This window comes from Papaver somniferum, chromosome 4, assembly GCF_003573695.1.
Source record: "Papaver somniferum cultivar HN1 chromosome 4, ASM357369v1, whole genome shotgun sequence".
Lineage (NCBI taxonomy): Eukaryota > Viridiplantae > Streptophyta > Magnoliopsida > Ranunculales > Papaveraceae > Papaver > Papaver somniferum.
This window is the reverse complement of record NC_039361.1, coordinates 114514385-114535484: the sequence shown is the minus strand read 5'-3', so window position 1 is coordinate 114535484 and position 21100 is coordinate 114514385. Positions and strand designations below refer to the sequence as shown.

At 35.2% G+C, this 21100-nt stretch overlaps 1 protein-coding gene and 1 pseudogene across 2 annotated transcripts; one reads left to right on the top strand and one right to left on the bottom strand.

Moving 5' to 3' along the window:
* Positions 1-12672: 12672 nt before the first annotated feature.
* Positions 12673-18886, top strand: LOC113276385 (GPI ethanolamine phosphate transferase 1-like). Of its 2 annotated transcripts, XM_026525983.1 has the most exons (18): positions 12673-12961; positions 13062-13256; positions 13351-13506; positions 13599-13892; positions 14070-14287; positions 14408-14482; positions 14646-14712; positions 15047-15363; positions 15526-15759; positions 15878-16065; positions 16276-16417; positions 16512-16620; positions 17098-17200; positions 17300-17474; positions 17675-17773; positions 17884-17942; positions 18044-18149; positions 18372-18886. In XM_026525983.1, the coding sequence occupies exons 1-18, from the start codon at positions 12703-12705 to the stop codon at positions 18534-18536; spliced, it is 2961 nt and encodes a 986-aa protein (XP_026381768.1). In that variant the 5' UTR covers positions 12673-12702; the 3' UTR covers positions 18537-18886. The 2 variants fall into 2 exon arrangements, with proteins under 2 accessions (XP_026381768.1, XP_026381769.1); XM_026525984.1 differs by lacking the exon at positions 12673-12961 and having other exon boundaries at positions 13173-13256; positions 13374-13506.
* Positions 18887-19304: 418 nt separating this feature from the next.
* On the bottom strand, positions 19305-20807 carry LOC113274205 (annotated as a pseudogene).
* Between the last annotated feature and the right edge of the window lie 293 nt (positions 20808-21100).

Genomic DNA, 21100 nt, shown 5'->3' with positions numbered 1-21100 from the left:
TAAATTTCTAGCTAACCTATACTAAGTTGACTCTAGTAAATAATAAAGCGACTCTTTAAATGAGTTTTGATTCACTAAAATATGACAACCAAACTTGACATACCAACGCTTGGTGGGTTCAACCGAGCAATGCTCTAACACACAGTCTTATAGAGAATCCATGACTTCTTCTGAAACTCCATGATGGAAAGAATATACTATTAATGAAACGGGTTTTATCAAACAAAATGGTAAATGGGAGATTATAGATTTACCTCTAGGGTGTAAATGCATAGGATGTAAATGGGCCGGGTCTTCAAGAGGAAACGTAATGTGGATGGAACTGTTTAAAATACAAGGATAGGTTAGTAGCTAAATGCTATAAACAAAAAGAAGGTGTAGATTTATTTGATACTTATTCACCTTTTACAAGAATTACTTCCATTAGGATGTTAATTGCTATAGGTGTGGTTCATAACCTATAGATACATCAAATGGATGTTAAGGCAACTTTTTCTAAATGGTGAATTAGATGAATAAATTTACATGGAATAACCCGAGGGATTTGTAGTGAAAGGTTGTGAAAATAAAGTTAAATAGCTTCTTCTGAACACATTTTGGAATGAAGTATTCGAGTGGTTTAAAAAGGGTAGAAGACAGAAAGTCGAGAATAATGTGTATCAAGTGTGAACTAATGAGAGAATAATCATAATTGAAGACACAATTAAATTCGAATTAATTCAAGATTTTCCAAAATGATAAAAAGCAGCTAGGCAATTAACTGCACATTATGTCGACATAAGTATAAAAATGACAAGAAAATAAATTCCCGCCGGGTCAGACACCCTCCACATTAAAGATAAAATTTATTTGATTTTAAATTCGTTAAGGAAATAATTCAAAAGTATTTTGTATAAAAAGATAAGTCTTGGTTGACCCACACCCACACCCAAGCCCGATCCCGGAGATGGAGGCGTGCGTGCTTCGAAGCAAAGCACCACGTGTGTGTGAAATGTGTGGTTGTACTAACTATCCCATTGCCCAAGTCCTCTCCCTCACACAAAACTGTGTATGACCCAAAAGGCCACTCTTACATCAAAAAATTCTATACTTATGAAGAGGTATCATCTCTAGTTTTCCATATGTGGGACTAAAGGTTCATTCACAAATAGTGAAAATGAGCTGGTGTTCTTAGTGACCAACTGGTCCTAAGTTCCAATACCACCAAGACCATAAAACAAACATTAATTAAACTCATTTTTATAACAATCCCCCACATGAATGAAATATCGTTAAAAATAAATAAATCAGAAAATGGAAAGCGAGAAATGCCACTATAGGCAAGAGGTGTCCATGAGGTCCTGAACCTTTGCTTAGTGAGTCATTGCCGGAACTACTTGATGGACATTGAACGCGATTTCTTGAACTTCCATCGTTTAGTATGATTCACGATAACAGCCACGCGTGATATCTCTCTAGGTGTTGTCAAGTTCGTGTCGTTGTATCCATTTTGGCCCTGAACATATCTCGTTTCTCATAATACTCTAGATAATCATCTTCATTCTCATAGGAAGCAACCCACTTCCTCATATAAGTTCCATCAAGAATGTTTATTACTACACCCCAATTCAATCTTAAATTGAAACTGTATAACTCAATAAGACTTAATTAAAAGTTATCATCTACATGCAGTCACACTATCACGTCTAAACCATAGGGAAGGTACAAAGAATGAAACTATATGTAATGTTTACCTTAATCCACCACAAGTTAGTTGTCTCATCCAAAACCTTGATCTTGGGATCTCCAGTCATCAAAGTCGAGTATCCTTCATGGAAAATTTATTTAATGAGCCTAAGACCCATCCCTCTCTATGCATTACTAATTATCTCCTTGGACAAAACTTTCTCAAAGGTTCAGCGGAAATAACGCTAGTTGAGATTAGGTTTTTCAGGGTATTATGTCGTCTATGAATGTGTATAGACTTCCCATTATAGTTGATATTTTTAGCATTAGCTATTGCAACTTGACTGTCACAATGTATAATATGGCTGGTACAAGCCTATGACAGAGAGGAATGTCTTCTAAAAAGCATCTTAGCCATGCGGATTCTTCTCCTGCTTTATCTAATGCAATAAACTCCGATTCCTTAGTGGACCGATCTATACATCTATTTTGGAACTTTTCTAAGAAACAAACCCACCTGCTAGAGTGAAAACATACCCACTCGTAAACTTGACTCCTCTGAGGCAGATATCCAGTTTGCAGCACAAAATCCCTCAAGGACGGCAAGGTACCTTTCATAATTCAAACAAAAGGTCAAATTGTACTTCAAGTACCTTAACACTCTAGAAAGTGCATCCCAATGTTCTTGCCATGGATTACAGGTATACCTACTTAACCTACTCACGACATAAGCAATGGCTGGTCTCGTATAGTTCATCAAATACATCAGACTTCCTATAACTCGTGAGTATTCAAGTTGTAAAACTCCATTACTCTTATTATTTTTGAGTCTACAACAAGGATTATACAGAGTATAAGCAGGTTTACAATTAAAATGATTAAATTTTCTAAGCACAGATTCAACATAATGAGATTGACTAAGACTATATTTGCTAGAATTTCTTCTAATTTTCATCCCTAAGACCACATCCGTGGGGCCTAAGTATTTCATGTTAAATTTCTCATTTAACATGCTCTTAGTGGAATTAATTACATCCATGTTTGTACCAAGTATAAGCATATCATCAACATACAAGCATACAATCAGACAGGCATCGTTCACAAGTTTGGTGTAAACACACTTGTTAGATTCATAAATTTTAAAACCACTAGAAAAGATTACACGATCAAATTTTTCATTCCATTGTTTAGGTGCATGTTTCAATCCATACAAATATTTTTTCAGTTTTTTGTTTTCGTCTTTCTCTCTGTATGTGGATTTTATTTTTGTGCTTTGTTATTGAGTTCGTAAGAGTAGGAAAGTTCTGTTGTGCTTACATTACTTGCAGCGGGTAGTTTTATCCTGGATACGACTTCACCACAGGGTATTAACATCACTCATTTTTTAGGCGTACCAGTGAACCATCGTGTTAAGGACAACTTGATGATCAAGTGAATCTGTCCTCAGTGTGTTGTTCAATTGAGTGTTTATTTCAATTTCATAAATATAATTTTAAAATCATTTTTTTAGTATTTTATTGGTGAAGTTCTAACAATACCTCATTTGCTCCTCTCTATCTTCCCTTTTCAATCAAATTAAAAAATTCTGCAGGAATATCTATTGAGTTAAAACAAATAAGGTTTCTCCCTTTTGCGTACTGTAAAACTGGATGGTACCAGTGACCTGAGTTCAAAACTCGTCAACACCATATTCTTTACCGATTAGAAAAAAATCAACAACCTGATCAAGTGTGCAGACATAAAAAAATATCTGGTGTCTTAAACTGTGTTATTTCCCTCATGATAATCAATGTGAATTTTTGAATTCTATGTAGGATTAAAATAGACAAAGATATAGACAATGTTATCACAACCCAACCTTGGAATTGAAGGCAAAGAAAAGTGTAATCCTATAAAAAAATCTGCTCGGTCAAACTCGTAAATTTTACTATCTCATGCTTGCTGTCAATGTTAGATGCACAAAACTATATCTTGATTTCTATTCTACTAAAGTCAAGACTCAGACGAGGATCAGAGTATGGTGGTTGAGTATCAGACATCACTGAATAACTATCGAAGATTGAAGACCGAAGATCAAACAAAGACATTTGAAGAACTTCATCGATAAACAAAAACCTTAAAGAGACCAATGGCATCTCCAATGGTGTATGCATATTTATCTTATGAATATCTTATAACGTGAAAGAAAAATAAAAAATTTTCTTTCAAAAGCATTTTCGATGGTTGTTGTATCCATATCTATTTTAATATACTCTCTTCTAAACTCAAACTTCCATATCATATAAATTTTAATTATCCAATAACCACTTGAGAGGTTTTTTTCATTGAGAGTTTCTAAAATATTATATGATACCAATATATTTAGAATCCATACTCCACTGTAGTAAGATTACATTTAGAGTACATTTTGTATTGGGCATCTTTTATGGTTGCTTGCAGTTATTTTCTGTGTGTAGTTAGATATAGCTGTCGGTAACAACTTTTCTGTTACAGGTCACAGTCGGTTTGTGACCTCCTGTAACTTTTGCAGTTGTAGCGTTCCATATAAGACATTGTACTCCCCTTATTTGTTTAATGTGAACTTTATTTTTTTATTACCGTTTTTTTATGGTAAGATAGCCACTTCTTTTCCTGATAACCTATGTCCTTTATTTCTTTTAGCTTCCGCCATTAAAACTCTGCATATTTTCTTGTTTTTGTTCTTTGTTTTTCATCACATAATCTAGCATCACTAAGGTTCCTCTAAACATAATCTCTAATATTGTTACTTCAAAGCTTCAAGATCACAACTACATCACTTGGAAAGCTTTATTCTTCTTCTATTCAAACATTACAATGATTTAGGTTACTTTGATGGTTCAAAACCTTGTTCTATCAAGTATGATTATGCAACACGAGGTGTTAATGTTGAGGAAACCATTAATCCTGATTATTTTCGCTGGTGTGAAGAAGATCAACGTTAATTCTTTGGATCCGATCTACAATTTCTGAAAGTGTTATCTCATATGTTGTTGGTCAATCTATATCGTATGAATTGTGGAAATTAATTGAAGAAAGGTTTCCTGAAACCTCATCAACTCATGTGATTCAATTGCGTACTAAGTTGTCAAACACCAAACAAGGTAATTCATCGATTATATTTTTTCTTAATGAGATCAAGAAGATTTCAGATCTACTCTATGTTACTGGATCTCCTGTAAATGATAGTGAAATGGTTGTTAGTGTTCTTAATAATCTAGAACCATCTTTTGTTTCTTTTTCCACTTTTATTAGAATTAGGAATCCTTCAGTCTCTTTAGGAGAATTTCATAAATCTTTTACTTAGTGAAGAAATCATACACTCTGAGAAATCTAAGCAAAATTATTCAATACGAGAGGCAAAAGCTTTTGATGCTTTCAGATCTCAATATAAACCACCTTTGTTTAACTCATCTGGTAGATACAATCATTTCCTCAAAATTTTCCATCAAGAAACAATAATTCATATAGACCTTAATATCAACAATATCCATCTACACCTCAGTTTCAACTTTTCCTATGAGGAATGCTTCATCAAAGTTCTATTAATTCATCTAATACTTCTAAGTTCAAGTTTTCAAGGCTTCTTTGTCAGATCTGTTTCAAGGTAGGTCATACTGCTTTAGACTGCAATCAGAAGATGAATTTCTCCTGCCAAGGAAGACTAATACCACAAACTATAATGCAAATTTCAATGGTGAAAATCCTCGGTATGCTAAATTGGGTGCTACTCAATATATCACTACAGATGTTTCAGATCTTTCAAATTATCAATCCTATAATGGTAATGGGAAAATTCAGACAACAAATGGTGAAGGTAGAAAAATATATGATATAGATAACTCTACTAAGTACTTGGTGCATAATCAAGTCTTGTTGCCTAGAATACTTCATGTTCCTTATGCTTCACAAAAGTTACTTTCAGTGCATAAGCTTACAAGTGATAATAATTTTAGTATTACATTTGAAAGTGATAAGTTTTTTGTAAAGTATCTTTATTCTGGGTGGAAAATTTTCCAAGGGCAGAGTAAAGATGGACTAAATCCTCTCAATTTCACACCTATATAAACTCAACTGCTTTTATTGGATCTACTTCTTTTTTTTCCGCCAAACAAGTAAATGCTCATCTACTTCATCATAGGCTAGGGCATCCTTCTTTTCAATCTCTCCAAAGGATTTGTCACTCTTTGTCTTTAAATTCGTCTAATAGACCACTTTTCTGTAATGAGTGTCACTTAGAAATATCTCATAAGCTTCCTTTTAGTTTATCTAGTTCAGCGTCAAATAAACCATTGCAATTGTTGCATATGAGTTTTTGGGGACCTTGTCATGTAATATCCAATAGTGGATACTCTTATTATTGTAACATCATACATGACTATAGTAAGTATTGTTGGATCTTTGTTTTAGTGAGAAAATCATACTTCATCATTGTCTTTCAGTCTTTCAAACTTCAAGTAGAGAACTTCTTTGAACACAATATATCAAGATTATTAGAACCGATGGTATTGGTGAGTTTATAGGCAATGAATTTAGTTCATTTTTGGATACTTGTGGTGTTTCATATCAATATACATGTCCATATTCACCTGAGAAGAATGGTGTAGCTGAATCAAAACATAAGCATCTTGTTAATCTAAGTAGAACCCTCCTTCTTCAATCTAACTTAGATGATTCATTATGGGTGGATGCAATTAAGACTGCAAACTATTTGGTGAAGAAATTAATAGTTTATTCTTTGTCATTTGTTTCTTCTTATGAAAAACTATACGGTGTCAGACCAAATTATCAGGTCTGATAGTGTTTGGTTGTGCTTGTTATCCATGGTTGAAGCCTTATACTCATTCTAAGATTGAGCCTAGAAGTAAGCTATATATTTTTTGTTATTGTTATGTTTCATCTCAGAAAGGTTATATATGTTATAATCCTTATTCAAAGAAAGTCTACATCTCTATACATGTTACTTTTGATGAAGATCATTTTCCTGCTCTTGCATGCACATTGTTTCATACTTCCAAGGTGGATTTTTAGCAGTCTCTATGTCACTAGGACAAGTGTAAATCATCATATTCTCCAACTATATCTGCATTTCAATCTCTATCTACTACTTCAGCCGATGTCTCAAATGCTGCTTCTGCTTCTACTTCAGTTTCTTATTTAGACTCTATTGTTTCCGTTGTATCATCTCCACCACCTATAGTTACTGTTGATACTAGTCTTGCACCACATGATAATCTTCCACCACCTCCTCAGCCTTTTATATCTTTACACTCCATGTAGACCAGGGTTGAAAGGGGAATTTTCAAACCAAAAGCTTATTTTTTCCACAAGATACCCTTTATCTATTGCTTTGCTTTCTCAACTTACTGAGACCATTACTACCTCTTACAAACAAGCTCTCAAGAGTCCAATATGGATTGGCACAGGTGCAAGAACATACTACTTTCGAATCTGCTGGAACTTGGACATTGGTTGATCCCCCTGAAGCTCATAACTTGGTTGGTTTTAAATGGGTGTTTGAAATTAAACACAACCCAGATGGCAGTGTGGAAAGGTACAAGTCTAGATTACTTGCTATGGGATATCATCAGTAAGAAGGTTTGGACTATATAGAAACCTATAGTCCAGTTGCCAAACCTACCATAATAAGACTTGTGTTATCTCTTATAGTCCATAATGATTGAATGGTCAAGCAACTTGATATCAAACAATATGTGTAAAAACAACTTGATATTTAACGTTCAAAATCCGTGTTTATACATTTGCCCATAATTAAACAATATGTGTAAAAACATGCTTATCCTTCACTCTCATATGTTACCCTATACTGCACCATAAAATCTTCATTAACTACCGGTCTACGCCATTGTTGTGTATGTTGCACACCGCCGAAATAGCAAAATAACTACATGAGTATGAAGTTAATTTTTAGTTTACAAAATTCACTATTGTTCTACTCTGGATTTTTCGTCTTCGCTAGGATGTACAAGTCTCAAGCTTTTTAAAAAATGAACAAATTTTAGTGCAGGAACTTGAATCATCTCAAGTCGACTCATATATTGGGGGGGATTTTAATAAAGTGCCGCACTTTCAATTTCATATTTAAGAAAGTGCCACCGTTTTTTTCCAGAATTTATTTAATGCCACACGTTTAACCTTTTCCATCCTGTTTTTTTCAAAATACAGTTGACATCCGTTAATGTATGGGTCGCAGTTATTCAGCTTAGTAAAAGACATCTACGCCCTCGAATCGTCTCACTACATTCATTTAAATCAATTCATCACGGCAGCAACATTCAAGTTCAATGGCAGCAACAATATCAAGTTCTCTCTTTATCTCAGGAAACACCATTTCTTTTAATACCCAAAGTCGCATTGAATCTTACCCATTCTGCCAATTCAAACATAAAATTCTCACATGTTTCAAAAGCAATCCATGAGTCCAAAATCAGCAGAGGAAAATTGTGGAAAAAAGAACTAAATTGTCTGTTGGAGATTAGAATGGAGATTTTCAAAGCAAAAATTGGAAATAAAAAAAAATAATCACGTTCTTCCCTAAATTGACGAGCCGTAATTGATCTCATTGCAGCAACATCACTATCTGTAATACCAGCAACATCACCACCAAGATTGATTTGTCAATCTCATTCAAACCACTCTAGCAGATCAACTATTTATCCTACAAATTCCTCCACCATTATTAATTATACCTGCAGGTTTACTCATACAAATCTCCATTCATACAAAACAGCAGTTGCAATCCTCTATTGAGTCTATCAACTGCAATTTATGTCAAACCCTATCTATGATTCTTACCGGTTCTTCAAAACCCATAATTACATCTATAACAACAATTTATCTTCTTTCCATATTCCAATTTCATGAACCCTAATTCTCGAATCTTCACTAAAATTTGCAAATCATCTGTTAATTATCTTCTCGTGGTTCTTACATTAGAAAACCCATCATTTATGGATCAATAACACTACCAATTTTACATGAACCCAAAGTAGAACAGAAACCCTCATTTTAATGTCTGATTTACCTTTAATTTGAGGTTAAATCGTCGTTTTTTCTCAAATCAACTTCACCCAATCAATCATTACTGGATTCTCTTCCGCTTCTCTCGATTTAAGCCTCATAATCATCATCTCCATCCTCGATTCTCAGAGAGACCCTAACCCCAATTTACTGTTCTTCAATTAACACAAACTCTGACCAAGAACAACTCTACAATCTCATCAACACTCTCTTTAATTCACTAGATTATAAAGTTCTTGCGCAAATTACAGTTCAATTCTCTGGATATTGAAATCAGAAAAAAAGGAGATAAAGAGCGTGTGAAGAAGAAGACAAATAAAGAAGAAGAGAGTTGATTTTCTCTTCGATGGGAATTTGATAATAGCAAAATGTATTTTGCCGAGGCACCCGTACATTCAGATCGATATGGACAGTCGAAGGAACAACGAAGGATAGTTAAGTAATTGCATCGTGAAAAGCTTTCCAAGTCAACCATAAATGACCAATCATATGAGCCTTGACGGAACTGATAAAAAAATTTTGAAAAAAAATGGTGGCACTTTATTAAACAGGAAAACCAAAGTGTGGCATTTTGTTATATAGATGTTAGAGTAGTTCCCATGGAATGAAAAAATCAAAGATTTGTTCATTTTTCTCCCATTATAGACTCAACAAACTTGAAAACGGATGAGAAAACCAATAAATTTGAGGGTTTGTTGAGTGTGGTCCCCCAAACATGCTGGCGTATGATCCAAAACCTGGTGGTTTTTCTACAAACGCCAGCGGCTCTAGTAAATCCTCTAGTGTGTGACCCAAAACCGCCAACGACTAAATCTAGACGACTGAAAAATCTTATCATCCAACGAATAGAATTTTAAGTTCTATAAATACTCCTCATTTAAACTCCAAAATCACACATTCTAAATCTCTTCACTCTCAAATCATCTACCAAAATGCCTCACAGAGTTCGTGGTGTTAGATTCACTCAACAAGAGGACTTAGCTATTTGTAGATCTTTTGTTTTTCACATACAAGATGCTATCAATGAAAATGTAGCCAAATCGAAGTTGTGTTTCTGGGAAAAAGTTTATAAAATGTTCACCGCTGAAACGGGAAACATTTATGGGCGTGATTCTGGCGGACTGTCGTATCGTTTTACTGTAATTAGTCGTCATGTATCGGCATTCGTAGCTCAACTAGTGCACAATCACAAAAATAAACTCGACGGTGAAGATGAAGTGGAACCCGGAACATTAGCGATGTGGGAAGTATCTCACGTCGCACCTTTCGAGTTCCAAGCTTGTTTCAACATTTTTAGGGTGCTCAATGGATTCGATCCCTACATTCCCCTAGGAATTCCACCACCCAGCCATTAAATGAGGACGAGAATTGGCGCCTATATAGTAGTTATTTTAATCTAATGTATTTCCTTTATTCTCATGTATGATGTAGTTGTTTAATCCAATTAGTATGCTTTTATTTATAAGAAAGATTTAAATTAGTTATGATATTGATGGTGCAAATGTGAAGACATCCACATGTTTGGTTTAGATAATCGTAACACAAAATAAACACCAAACTAAATAACACAATACCGTAGTGAATCGATTTGTCCATCAATTTTAATCATCCCACTCCACCAAAAAAACACCTAGGACATCGCTAGTGTCCATCAACTTCAGATAATCGATTTCTTCTTCTTTAACCTTCATAATATCATCTAGCATATGTAGTTCTTATGGACATTTGGGATCTTTACATTGAAAATACCTGAGCTTTTCCGGTTGTGAATCAATCACCATTCTGATGCGTGAACAACCTTCACGCGGAAACTTTGAATACATCCAAGGGCATTACATAAGACTGTGGTTATCCATGAAACATAATGGACAAACCACTTTTGCTTTGACGTATAATATTTGTTTCACTTTGCCTTTAGAAAACATGGTGGACGTTGTTGGCTAAGAAAGAATCCGTTGGTTTGTTTGACAATCAAACCTGGTGCTGTATTTATAACAAAAAAAAATGGTCGTTGGTAATTCAAATGGGTGGTCATGGTAAAGCCGCGCAGTTTTACTTTGAACGCCAACGACTACATTTCCAACTGCTCGATTTTCTTTCTCACCCTATGAATTCCATTCTCACCATCTCCAAATTCACATCTTCTTCGTTCTTTCTAAAACTCTTAATCTCTCTCACCCTGAAGAAATGTCTACTAGAATTCGTGGTCCTAAGGTTACTGAAGAAGAGGATTTGACTATATGCATAGCATATTTTTTTCATAGGGTAATCGTTGGTATGGTCTATGAAGACAGTTCTTTTTGGGAGAACATTTTTACAATGTTCGTCTCACTGACGGGGAACCCGGGAAACCGAGATGCTCGTAGATTGTATGCTCGTTTTCAATCTAATAAGCTTGCAGTCAAGCCGTTTCTTGCCCTGGTTAGGGAAATTGATCGAGAAAAGTTCATCGGTGTAACTGAAGATGAAGTGATCCAAACAGCTCTTGATAATTGGGAGGAAGATCATGGTAAACCTTTTCTTTTCGAAGCTTGTTTCAACATTCTTAAAGATGGTCCATCTCAAACACGTCTTTACTGCACTCGAATGCCTCTCCCAGTATTTACAATGGACGAAGATGTTACTCTTGTTCGAAGTTGGTTACATCGTATGATGAGACCAATGAACAATGACTATTTATGGGAATGGGTATTGAACCATTTTGTAGCGTCGCGAAACGAAACCATAAGAAACAGTAAGAGCCTAGAACTAAGATTTTCATTCATCATTAATGATGTCAAACATTATACAGAAGTTTTATGGATGGTTCACCGTAGCAATTCTGGATTATCCAACGAAGAACTGGTGAGTATCTTAATACCTTTGTCCTCACTGATCAACTGCATCATAATATCTTAACTTGTTGTTTATATGTTTTACAGAAAATCATCGCTCAGACCAAGTAAACTGAAGATACCTGAGGAGAGTTTAAATATTTTGAATGCTACGAACCCTATAAAGATAATTTCACTAGATTTCATGTAATATGATGTTGTTGTTGTCGTTTATTAAAATGTAGTTTGATGTTATATACAAGTTTAAAATGTAATAAGTATCGCTTAATATGAAGTGGGAATCTATTTTAAAATCTAAATATTTTCATTCATTGATATTACTGCCAATTATTTTATAAGATATAAACTTAGACAATAATAAAAAGTACTAAACAACTTCAACAAAAATCAAGTACAAGCTCTGGCCTTCTGTTTATCTTCATTTGACGTATCTTCCATTCAGCGCACTCTTAAACAGTTTCGCCTATGTTTTTTAATTTTCTGTTGTTAACTTTCAAAACTGGAGCTCTTCTCCGCCTTTTAGCGGAACATTTTCTTGGAGCCGCTTTAAAAACTTGCACTTCCCTTTTACAATTTTCAATCTTTTTAAAACTTCAACATATCTTAGAAACAACAGCTTCAAGTTTTGCATCGCAAAAAAGTGTGATCACCTTTTCAGCCATTTCACAAACAAGAAAGCTAAAAGAAGAGAAAATTGAAGAGAAGTTTTGGTATGAGTGAATTATTTGAAGATGATGGTAATTTATAGAGGGGAAAAAAAAGACCGTGTTTTACATTTGAAAAACTAACCATTGGCGGTTGTACATCACACGCCAGCCTGTTTAGATCGTCCGCCAGCTTTTACTTCTACGGCCAGTGTTTTACATTGACACGTGCATTTGATGATTAGCGGTCCGCTACTTTTATCATAGTGCAAAATTCAGTTTAACCACCCACCCGGTAAACAGATTTTATGCTTTGTTAATTGCCCTTAGTTCGTGTAGCGTTTGTTGGTTGCCGATGTGTTGATGTGGTCCGAGTCCGACAGACCAACCTCAGGCGCGCTCTCACTCTTTCCTTTTGAAATCAGTGTCGTATTAATTATTCCTCCTTGTTGAGTCGAGTCCCACACAACGAGAGTATCGAAATTTGACAAAACCCAGAGATGAGAGGAAGCATTGATGGGATCTTAGGAACTAAAGAAGAAATCTCCAAAGAAAGAAAACTAAATTCATCATCAACAAGAACAAAAAAATGGTTGAAAAGAAGAGAAATGTGGCTTGTCATACTTGGTGTTTTACTTCATGCTGTTTATATGTTAAGTATTTTCGACATTTATTTCAAATCACCAATTGTTCATGGTTCGGATCTTGTTTCTCCTCGATTCAAATCACCTCCTGCTAAACGTCTCGTTCTCCTCATAGGTAAAGTTGTGAAAATTAGGTCTAACAATTCTCTTTAAAATTTATTTTGATTTTGTTATTCAAAATTTGATTAAACATGTCCAAATTTGTATAAGTGCAGCTGATGGATTGAGAGCAGATAAATTCTTTGAACCGGATTTAGAGACAGGTCAATACAGAGCACCATTTTTAAGAAGTGTAATTAAAGAAAAAGGTCGTTGGGGTGTTTCACATGCTCGTCCTCCTACTGAATCTAGACCTGGCCATGTTGCTATTATTGCTGGTTTCTATGAAGATCCTAGCGCCGTTACTAAAGGTATGAATTCTTTTTCGATTTTTTCTTTCTTTTTGAATTTTGGTTGCTTGTGTAGTTGTCTATAATGAGTGAATTTGGTTATGTAATTTTACAGGATGGAAAGCGAATCCAGTTGAGTTTGATTCAGTATTTAATCGAAGTCGGCACACATTTGCTTATGGTAGTCCAGATATTATACCTATATTTTGTAGTGATATACCACATACTACTTGGAATTCATATCCTCACGAGTTTGAGGATTTTGCTACCGGTTAGTCACACTACTCAATATTATGCTGCTTTAATGTTTCATAAAATGATCTTTTTTGTTACTATTTTATTAAATTGTTAGTTTTAATGCAGATGCGTCGTTTCTGGATGAATGGTCGTTTGATGAGTTCAAGAGTCTATTGAATAGGTCTAACTATGATCCTGAATTGAAGAAGTTGCTTCAACAGGATAATTTGGTTGTCTTTCTGCATTTACTTGGTTGTGACTCAAATGGTCATGCTCATCGACCATATTCAAATATCTATCTTAACAATGTTAAAGTTGTTGATAGTATAGCAAAACGGATGTATGATCTTGTTGAAGATTATTTCAAAGACAATCAAACAGCTTATATTTTTACCGCTGATCATGGAATGAGCGACAAAGGTAAGAAACTTGTCTCACTTTCTTTTTCGTCTTGGTATAATGTTTTACTATTTTAATGCTGGGAATGCATGACATAACTGTCATAAATGAACTATTATACTACTTCAAAACCATTCATTTGTAACGATCTGTATGTTGTGTATTTGAGATTGGAAATGACCATGTTCTTACTGGTAGGTAGTCATGGAGATGGGCATCCTGCAAATACTGATACTCCTCTGGTAGCTTGGGGAGCAGGAGTCCAGCAACCTAAACGATCGTCTCGCGGTCGCTATTCCGACGATGGTTTTCGATTTGTTGATGAGCATGTGCATCATATGCCTACGCCTCTTGATTGGGGTATCAGTGGCATAGATAGAGTGGATGTTAATCAAGCAGACATAGCGCCTCTAATGGTTGTACCATGGGCTTGTCTTTCTCGTTATTTTCTTTTTCTTGATTCTTCCATGCGAATTAATTTTAAGTTGTGCAATTGGATAATATTGTGCTGATAAGCTCCATAACTTTTTTCACAGTCTACTCTTCTTGGATTACCATGCCCTGCTAACTCAGTTGGAAATTTGCCTTTGGGTTACATAAACCTAGATGAGGTTAGTTCATAACCATGAGTTTGAAATCATTCTGTTATATTAGGAGTTAGTTCTCTTTGTCATTCTTAAGAGTGAGGTTTATGCATCAAATTGAACGATTAAGTAGGAAAAAGGAAAACAAAAGGTTAGGATACTGATATAGCTTTTATTTTTATATTCTCAGCGAGAAGAAGTTGAAGCTGCTCTGGCTAATACGAAGCAAGTCCTTAATCAGTTTCTCCGCAAATCACGTATCCTTTAGTTCAAGTGGAAGGCCAGATAGTCAAGCTTTATCGTTAATTATTGAAAATGGATTTGTGTTAATTTTTGAAGAAAATTCTATTTAGGTTATTTTAAAGTGCAAGCCGTTTTCATTACGTATTTCAAACTGAAAGTTAGTTTCATCAGTTCATCTGTTACAAAATTAGGCGCGATCAACAATCTTTATTCCTATGGTAAACTCTGATCTAACACTTCTCGAGTCTCTTGACTACTTAATAAATGCTTCTCTGATTCATCTAGTGGGAGGGGTGTGAATTAGATACAAGCTGTCTATTTGTTGATTTGTTTTCTTGACAAGCTTAGAACTGAAGCAGTCAACCTCGTTAAGATTCAAGCCTTTTAAGGCATTGGAAAATCATTCATCTGTGTTGGAACAAATTGAAGCTCTGATATCTGTTGGAATCTACGAGGAAGCTATGAAATTATCCCAAAATCTCAGAACATTGTCTCTGGAAGGACTTAATTATTTTCAAACTTATGATTGGTTGATGCTGATGAGTGTAATTACTCTTGGATACATCGGTTGGATGATCTGTCTTGTTCTCCATGTACTGCAGTCATATACTTCTTTCTCCGGGAGTATAAATCAAATGCTTCAGTTGAGAAATAATAGAAGCCAGGTAAGAATTATTAGCTTAACTTTTTCCAGCAACATAGTTGTGTTAGCTCAATTAAAATCCTCCAATGCTGTATCTCAGTTAGCTTAGTGTTTTGATGTTCTTACCAGTTATGTCTTACTGTCGGTGTATATATTTGTTTTAAGTGTACCATCTATGTGGCAGGTGTATATCTGTGGATTCTTGGTGATGGCAGTGATTTTTGTTCTACTTTCTGTGGAGCGCTCACCTCCTCTTTACCATGTGTACACTGCGATGACTATATTTCTGTGGACACAAATATTCAGTGAATATCGGTTCCTAAAATTGCTCTGGAAAGATTTATCTTCGAGCAACTTTGTTTTCAGTATGAAGCTTTTAGCCACTAGTGCAGTGTCAGTAGTCATTCTTGAATTCCTGGTACTGACTTCTAACTTGATTTTGAGCTTTCAACTTTTCCAAAATAAATAAATTGACTATAACTAGCCTGTAATGGAACACTAAACGTTATCTACATTTTCCATATTATATTCTTCAGGTGAATAGTTTCACTGATAGGAAGCTTTATACATATTGTTTCCTGATTGTGGGGGTACTTGCTGCAATTTATCTCTTTTACGCTATTCCTGGAAGATCCGCAGTACCAGTTTTTATATTGGTTTCCTGTTGGTTCTTGTCCACTTTTACTCTGATGCCAGCGGAAATTCCTGATAACACCCCTTTGGTGTAAGTCTCATGCTAAATTTCGTAACTATTGTTCTTTGTTAGATAGTTCATAGCTTGTCAAATCTTTTTCATACATTCTTTGTTTAAGCATGCTTAAGTATCTAGTTGCTTTAATATTCGTAACTCAGGTTTGTACGAGATGTTTCGTTTCTCAGTTCTCTCCATTTGGTCCAATTATGTGTTTATGAAGGAGTTTCGTTCTCTCTGTAGAATTGCAAGTGGATTAATAATCAGCGGGGTAGCTTTGGCCGTGAGGTGCTTTGATTTGACTACTGGAGGCAGCAAATATTGGCAGTGCATCTTGAATTGTGAAGACCAGAAGCCCATGTCCACACTGCTCTTCTACTTGCAGGTTGTGAACACATGCATTGTCAGAGTCAGAAGTTTTTCGCTCTTTATTTGTGACCGATATGAACATAATAGCTTTCTGTTCTTCTTAAAATTAGGTTTTCTTGGTTGGACTTTCGTCAGTGATGGTGGAGGTAACTACTACTCACAGAACTGAGAAAAAGGAACTTCTTATGCTGCATCAGTTAATAAACTGGTCTGTAGCTGGTGAGTTGCTAACTAACACTTCTCTATACTTAGTTCTTTGCTGGAAGTGGCATTTTGTATCCTATGTCTGGCATAGTGAACTCCTTTCTCTTTTTTCTTGCTCGAATAAGTTTCAATTCTTGACTTTGTTTGTTCTATTTGAGTAAATTAGATGTATCAGTAGATGATGTTACAGATGAATCATGATTCATGGCTATTGTAGGAAAACTAATTTGTGTGTACTATGCGTCTACGTGCTTGTTGTAATTGTAAACTTGCTTTTTGGCTAAAACGAAGACACGATTGTTTATACTAATCAGAGATTCAGAAGAGAATTTAAGTACAGAAGTAGGAATCTAGTCTTAAGAGGAAAAACACAAAATAAAGAAAACAGATAAGTTGAATTATAAATTTTCTCTCGTCTCATTGAAGTCCAAATACCTATACACATTTTGACAGTTCGAGGTCTTATTACTTACTCGTCTTTGTTTTCTGCAGGTGTCTCAATGGTCCTCCCATTGTTTTCGCCTACTAGTCTCTTGTCAAGACTGACATCTATCTTTCTTGGTTTTGCACCTCCTTTTTTACTGCTATCGATTGGGTACTTTTCTTCTACTCCAACGTTCATCTGAGTTGCTTATGACATACGTGAGAAAAGAACTGTAAACTGTGAGTGACCCCTTTTTCTCCTTGACTTTAGGTATGAAGCCGTCTTTTATGGTGCTCTTGCACTTGTACTCATGGCATGGATATTGTTCGAATGTGCAATTCTCTATTTAACTAAAGCATGGACTTCTAGTTACATAAAAGATGCAAGACATGAACAAGAGGAAAGATGGTTGCAGTTGTCTGACATGAGAGTCCCAATAATCTTTGTAAGTCGAATATCCTTATTTTTCTGGTCAGTTATTTGTTTGAGCTTCTGACAGACCCGAAAACGGCATACTCTGTTTAATTAACTATATCTATCTATTGAATGGATTATGTTTAGTATCTAGCATGTCTGTGATGATGCTTGATGCTTCAATTATGCCTCTGTAAGCCCATGGTCTAACGCCAAAATGTGCTTTTTTAGATGGTCTTGTTCAATGTTGCGTTTTTCGGGACTGGTAACTTTGCAAGTATCGCAAGCTTTGAAATTTCATCTGTTTACAGATTCATCACCATCTTCAGTGTAAGTTAACACTGCATGTCTGTTTACCACTGTATCAAGTTGTATGGCTAGTTTTTTTTTCCCCATGGCATACTAGCTACAAAACTGATCTGTCATTTTGTTGGTTGCAGCCGTTTCTTATGTCAGGGTTACTGATTTTCAAGTTATTTATTCCATTCATGCTAGTCATGTAAGTGAACTACACAATAGTTCTTTAGTTGTTTCTTTTTTTTCATTTTCTCTGGTTAGTATCTTACACGGTTCTGCGTCTGCTGCTTTGAACTCGAACAGATGTGTGTTTAGTGCAATAACCAAGCTAATTGGAGTTTCACGTCTGGGTTGCTATTTTCTTGTCATTTTATCTTCGGATGTAATGACTATTCATTTCTTCTTCTTGGTATGCTTCCTTCTCTATCTTTACATTATTCCTCTCTTTTAGACTTAGAATATGTCGCTATTTAGCAATACTGGAATTAAACCTTTGTTTGTTGTTACGGAAATCGATGCTGGTGACTTCAAACTTCGGAACCCTATTTCTGTGGTGGTTTGTTCTGCTACTTATGTTGGATTCTGATTGTTCTTCCTAATTTTTTCTTTTTTTTTCTTATTGTGATTATAGGTCCGAAATACAGGAAGTTGGATGGAAATAGGTAATACTATCAGCCATTTTGGAATCATGAGTGCTCAAGTTGTATTTGTTTTGATGCTATTTGCTCTCACAAATATATACACAAAAGATATCCATATAGGATCACGTCGATCATCTTCTCAAAAAGCTCTGTAGTCTAGTTCTTTTTTCCAGGTGACACAATTAGTCCACAACCATTAGGTTAAACAACTAGAAGTAAACGCGGGTTTCAGGAAATTTTGACATTTACAAAGAGCTCTAGTGTAGGTATTGATATATTTTCAGTTGTGGCCGAGGGCGCTTCTCAACCAAACTACTTTCTGAAAGCTACTAGGCAATGACAAATGATTGAAAATCCAGGTAATGACACCTGCTGACATGATTATATTGTAGTTTAGCTATACCAGTGAGTTTGATTCACCACCTTCTGTACATCAATACCATATCTACTGTAGACAAAATATTTTATGTGATATTGAAATGCTAACCAGTTTCAATTAGCTACAGTATTTGTCTTTATTTTCACTACTTCATGTTCTGGTAAGTGATTTGACTGCATCCTTGTCATTGATAATGAAAGGCCACTTGAAAATTTTGATTGTTTTTCAAGATTAAGACGAGCAAATCCAGAAACTAGGTCTGTGATTTTGTTTCGTAAAACCTACTGCCAGTCGGCCAGTTTGTCATTAAATGATTGATAAACTTTGTAGGTGTATTTTCTCATACAAATCTAAATGAGATTGTGATTGCATTAGTGAGAGCATTCTCGTTATATTCATTTCGAATGCTTGCATCTTGCTACAACTAAAGGTTACAAAATATGAAAGAGTGGTGTATGATAATGCACAACAATGGCGAATTTTTCATCAGCCACGACTAAGAACTGAGATAACTAATTAAGACAAAATTATAATTGAAGGGTGGAAGAATGAACTGTGTAAGAAAATCTAGACCACCAACTCCTCTGTAGATGATAGATTACGACTTCTTAAGCTCAAAATGTAAGAGTGTGCGAAAGCAGCATGAATTGCTGCACCTATTGGTAAGACATCCTCATCGATAGCGAAATGAGGACTATGTGGAGGATGAGTTGATCCAGCTTCTTCACTTCTAGTTCCTACCAACAGAAGCGTACCTGGTATATGATCCAAGTAAAATGCAAAATCTTCACTCCCCATGAAACATGGAGCTGTGTACACATTTTTCTCTCCCAACATGTTGACAGAGACTGGGCGAGCATGTTCAAAAACTTTGTGGTCGTTAACAGTTGGAGGAATCATTGGATAATCCTCTACAAAGAATTCAAACTCAACGGTGCATCGGTGTACTGCTACTTGTGCTCTAATAACCTGAAATCAAGTCAACATGAGCATTTAACTATATATTACTGACCTCTCGTCATTCTCTACTACTGCAGCCAGATTCACTACAATGTACCTCTTTTATTCTTTCTTTCAACGCATTAAAGCTTTTCTTTTTGAAAGCTCTGAAAGTTCCTCCCACAGGGATTCTATTATAAGCAGTTCCACCGTGGACCTTTGTCACTGAAACAACCTATTAAACAAAATTATTCATCACGATATCAGTGGATAAAAATTTGATAATCGTAGAAAGAAGAACATAAGGGTTGAGCTATATTCTTAATCAAGAGATTGTTACTTGAGAATCCAAAGGGTCTGTTTCTCGTGAAATGATACTTTGTAAACAAATTATCGATGCTGATGCAGCTAAAATTGGATGAATGGACGCTTGTGGAATAGCTGCATGACCTCCTTTCCCCCGAATTTTTGCATTAAAGACTCCCATTCCTGCTAGAAACTCTCCAGGTCTTGACGCAATGGTACCGGTAGGGAATTGAGTAGCAGTGTGAAGTGAAAAAATGGCTTCTACATTTTCTAATGCCTTTTCTTCAATCATTTTCTGTGCTCCTTTTCCTTTTTCTTCAGCAGGTTGAAATATAAGAACAACTGTTCCCTTTAGTTTAAGATTATAGTTGTAGTTAATAACTAAATAATAAAATATCTGCAAACTTCAATTTTATTACTAGTCTTTGGCAGAGCAATTGTTGTTTATATTTTGTTCTGCAGTAGTACAGGGATTCCTCATGCATTAACATTTTGCTGACAACTAAGATAAGGCTCTCAATTTTCTTTTAGTGATGATACAATTGGAATTTGATCCCATTGATGGTATATTTGTTCATATTGTTTACTCTTACACATTTGGTCTAAAATCTGGAATGTTGAGAGCTTGATGATCCCTGGTCGAAATCTTTAATGGCATGTAAAATTCAATATTATTATTACCTGTAGTGAAGTTTTGAGTTGTTGAAGTATTTTGCAGCACCAAGAAGCATACTGACATGGCATCATGTCCACATGCATGCATTTTCCCATCTACTTTGCTCTTGTATTCCCAGTCCACCATTTCCTATGTACATTCAACGTACCAAATATACATTTCTTATGTTGCATTATAAACTTAAAGTCTAGCGACAGTACTGCGCCCACTAGTGCCCATGCTGCAAAAACTCGACCTGGCTAATTAATTACCTATCTAATAACTACTACCACTACCACATATCTACTATACGTTCTCATGTATATATAAGCAACATCTTGATTCTAATGGAAGGCAAAAAAAATATGTTAAAACTTAGGAAAGTTTTCTTTAAAAGTTGTTTATGTCTTTATATTTCTTCATCATAATAAAATTACTAG

Bases quoted from the DNA above. Each gene is read 5' to 3' on its own strand.
- LOC113276385 (XM_026525983.1), top strand. From the start codon at position 12,703: ATGAGAGGAAGCATTGATGGGATCTTAGGAACTAAAGAAGAAATCTCC. The intron at 15,760-15,877 runs GTACTGACTTCT...TATATTCTTCAG, and splicing joins TAGTCATTCTTGAATTCCTG to GTGAATAGTTTCACTGATAG. The intron at 17,774-17,883 runs GTAAGTTAACAC...TGTTGGTTGCAG, and splicing joins GATTCATCACCATCTTCAGT to CCGTTTCTTATGTCAGGGTT.